Source organism: Bison bison, unplaced genomic scaffold, assembly GCF_000754665.1.
Source record: "Bison bison bison isolate TAMUID 2011002044 unplaced genomic scaffold, Bison_UMD1.0 scf7180017864037, whole genome shotgun sequence".
Lineage (NCBI taxonomy): Eukaryota > Metazoa > Chordata > Mammalia > Artiodactyla > Bovidae > Bison > Bison bison.
Window position 1 is genome coordinate 7,482,719 of NW_011494609.1, and position 2,617 is coordinate 7,485,335.

The window sequence follows — 2,617 nt, forward strand, 5'->3', positions numbered from 1 at the left end:
GGGCGGGGGGGAATGATACACGGGGAAAATAAAAACAATGCTCCCTTTTGAACACAAGTTTTCCAGGAACAATGGTTGGCATCTTTACCCATCTTGCCCAATGGGAATGTTTCCCAACACTGGAGAAACACTGCCCTTCAGAAAGACAGTGACCCACCGCCCACCAGCGCCCACAGCGAGGTAACGTGGTTAAAGTTGAAGGATCCTGAAGACACAGGAGGCGGTGGTACAGTTTGGCCTGGAACAGTGACAGGAGCAGGGTGCTGACGGAGTTACGGAGGGCCGGGGTTTGAGAACTGCAATCAGGCATGACGCTTTTTCTTCCCCCCAGAAACTTCTGCAGGGATGATGGTTGCTTCCTTACTTTTTGATCAAAGGAATTCCACTGAACAGAAACCCATACCCACCTGCACCCACAAAACAGCGAAGAGCAGCAGGACCTCCCTCCCTCCCAGGGTCCCTGCTGAGGAAGTGACACCTGAGGGCGTCAGTCGGGCAGCCCCTTAGCCAGCCCTGCTGCCAGCGCTGTGTCTCTTGAAGCTGCTCTGTGGAGATGACAGGAATGTTCACCCACTGAGGTGAGGGGAGGACATTCTGGCTTGTACAGGAGTTGACCTGCATCTTATGCTAACTGCAGCAGTCTGATAGTGGCCTATCCAACACACACCGTGACTGCGCTTTAATGATCGAAGAGAACGGCACAGTCACGAGAAGTAAAAATTAAAGATTAAGCGCCTCTTTTCCTGGGACACCAGTCCTTCCCTAAGACTCCTGCCCAGGTGCCAAGGCCCTGCTGACTCACTGTGCACCTGTGGGCCTGGTTCTGAAACCGTGAAGGAAAGTGTCCCTGACTTGGTACTTTTTGTTCTGACAAGACATAAACCTGTGCGGAAGACTTCCCTGGTGGTCCGGTGGTTAGGACTCTGAGCTCCCAACACACAGGGCACAGGTTCAGTTCCTGGTCGGGGAAGACCCTGCAGGCCAGGTGGGGCAGCCAAAAAACAAATTGTGCTGAAAACCTTGCTTCTCTGGGGCAGCGCCTCAGCCCTCTGAGAGGCTGTCCTCTGGGTTCCAGTCCTCAGTCTGGCTCAGATAAAACTCTTCTATTCCTATCACAGACTGTTGACTACTTCTGTCAACAGGGGAGAGAAGCACCGTGAACTTGGGGACTTAACACTCCCCTCCCCTCCAATCTCCCCACCGCCTGCCCCGACATGGACTGGAAGGGGGCCCCTGGGGACCTCCTCCTGGGGGCACGAGCCTGTACACAGCTGGGCTTTGTAAACTGAAGTTCAGCTCCAGCCTCAACGGGCTCTCCCGAAGCTGGGCCTCTCGCTGGGCTCAGCCTCACACCTCGGCCCGGCAGAGGCCAGCCCGGCTGGAGACACCCACCTGAAACCCAGGCAGCCCTCTGCTGCGGGCACAGCTCCACCTGGAAGCCCCCCCGAGCCCATACTGCACTGCATCCTGTTTCTATTTCCTGTCTAGTCAGGGCTCGGGCCAGGAGCTGAACCCCAGGGGAAGGGAGCAGGGGGCCTGGTGGGCAGATGCCCGTGGGACCTCAGGCCCAGCTCTGCCTCCAGGTCACAGAGAAGGGGTGGGTGGGGAGCTGAGCTGACCCTCCCACCCACGTGACAAGGTTGGCGCAAAGCACAGAGCACTGTCAGCTCTCACCCCGAGCTGATGAAGTACACGTGCAGACGACACTGTTAACACTTGGCATCGTCTCCAGGGTCTGAGGAAGACGCAAACAGGCTCTGGGGGCACACCACCAAAACCGCCGGGCACCTGCCAGGCCATGCGACTGGATATCCCGTGAAACCACACCAGGGCAGGACCGGTGTGTAGGCACCACATGGCACGTTTATTTATCGACACCAGCCGAGTCGCCAGTCTCCTGCCCAAGGAGGGTGTCTGTGGGGGCCTCCAGTCCCAGGTTTTGCAGGCCTGGCTGAGGTCAGCACAGCCGCAGTGTTTCTGGAACGTGGGCACCAAGTGAGGGCCTGACCCCGTAAGTCCTGGCCTCGGCTGCCTCTTGACACAGTAAGTTGGGGAGCAGTAGTTTCTGGAGTCTCGGGGACCCGGCCCAACTGTCTTGTCCCCTCATTTTCCCAGGGGGCCTGGGAGATGTCACTTCTGGCCCTCTGGGGTCCGCTTCCTTTTTGCCTTTGGCTCCTGGCAACCGGCTATCTTTGCTTTGGCCCCCACCCGAGGCCGCCGCTGCCTCCTGGGGGCCCCTCTCCCGCCATGGCCCCCAGGCCGCTCCCGGGGCACAGGGGGGTCACCGCCTGCTCTCTGCCGCCGCCTCCTCCTCGTGAATCCTGGGCTCGAGTCTGAATGTAAGGCCTCCTTTGCATGTCTCCCTGAAACACAAGGCTGAATGAACGAAGCATCAAGAAGGTCGGCTCTGACTCCTGAGATTGTCTGGGGTGCTGGGCCCGGGTGGCAGGGACACAGTGTTCAGCATGACGGCGCTGGGAATGGACCTGAGTCAGCCACCCAGGGGCCTGCCATCAGTGAGACTGGGAGGTCCACAGCCACCAGGTGGGCACACAACCTACGGAGACTGGCCGGGAAGTGGGCCTTTAGGACGACCAGAGTGAGGACAGGACCGGGA

The 2,617-nt window shown here is 58.9% G+C and overlaps 1 protein-coding gene across 1 annotated transcript in view; it reads right to left on the reverse strand.

Annotated features, from left to right (window-relative positions):
- Positions 1-1,839: 1,839 nt before the first annotated feature.
- RRP1 (ribosomal RNA processing 1) overlaps positions 1,840-2,617 on the reverse strand; it is a gene marked incomplete at its 5' end in the record, with an annotated part of 14,587 nt that continues 13,809 nt past the window's right edge. Inside the window, one exon of the mRNA XM_010835005.1 lies at positions 1,840-2,363. Coding sequence (XP_010833307.1) covers positions 2,131-2,363 — 233 coding nt within the window. The remainder of the gene's footprint in view (positions 2,364-2,617) is intronic.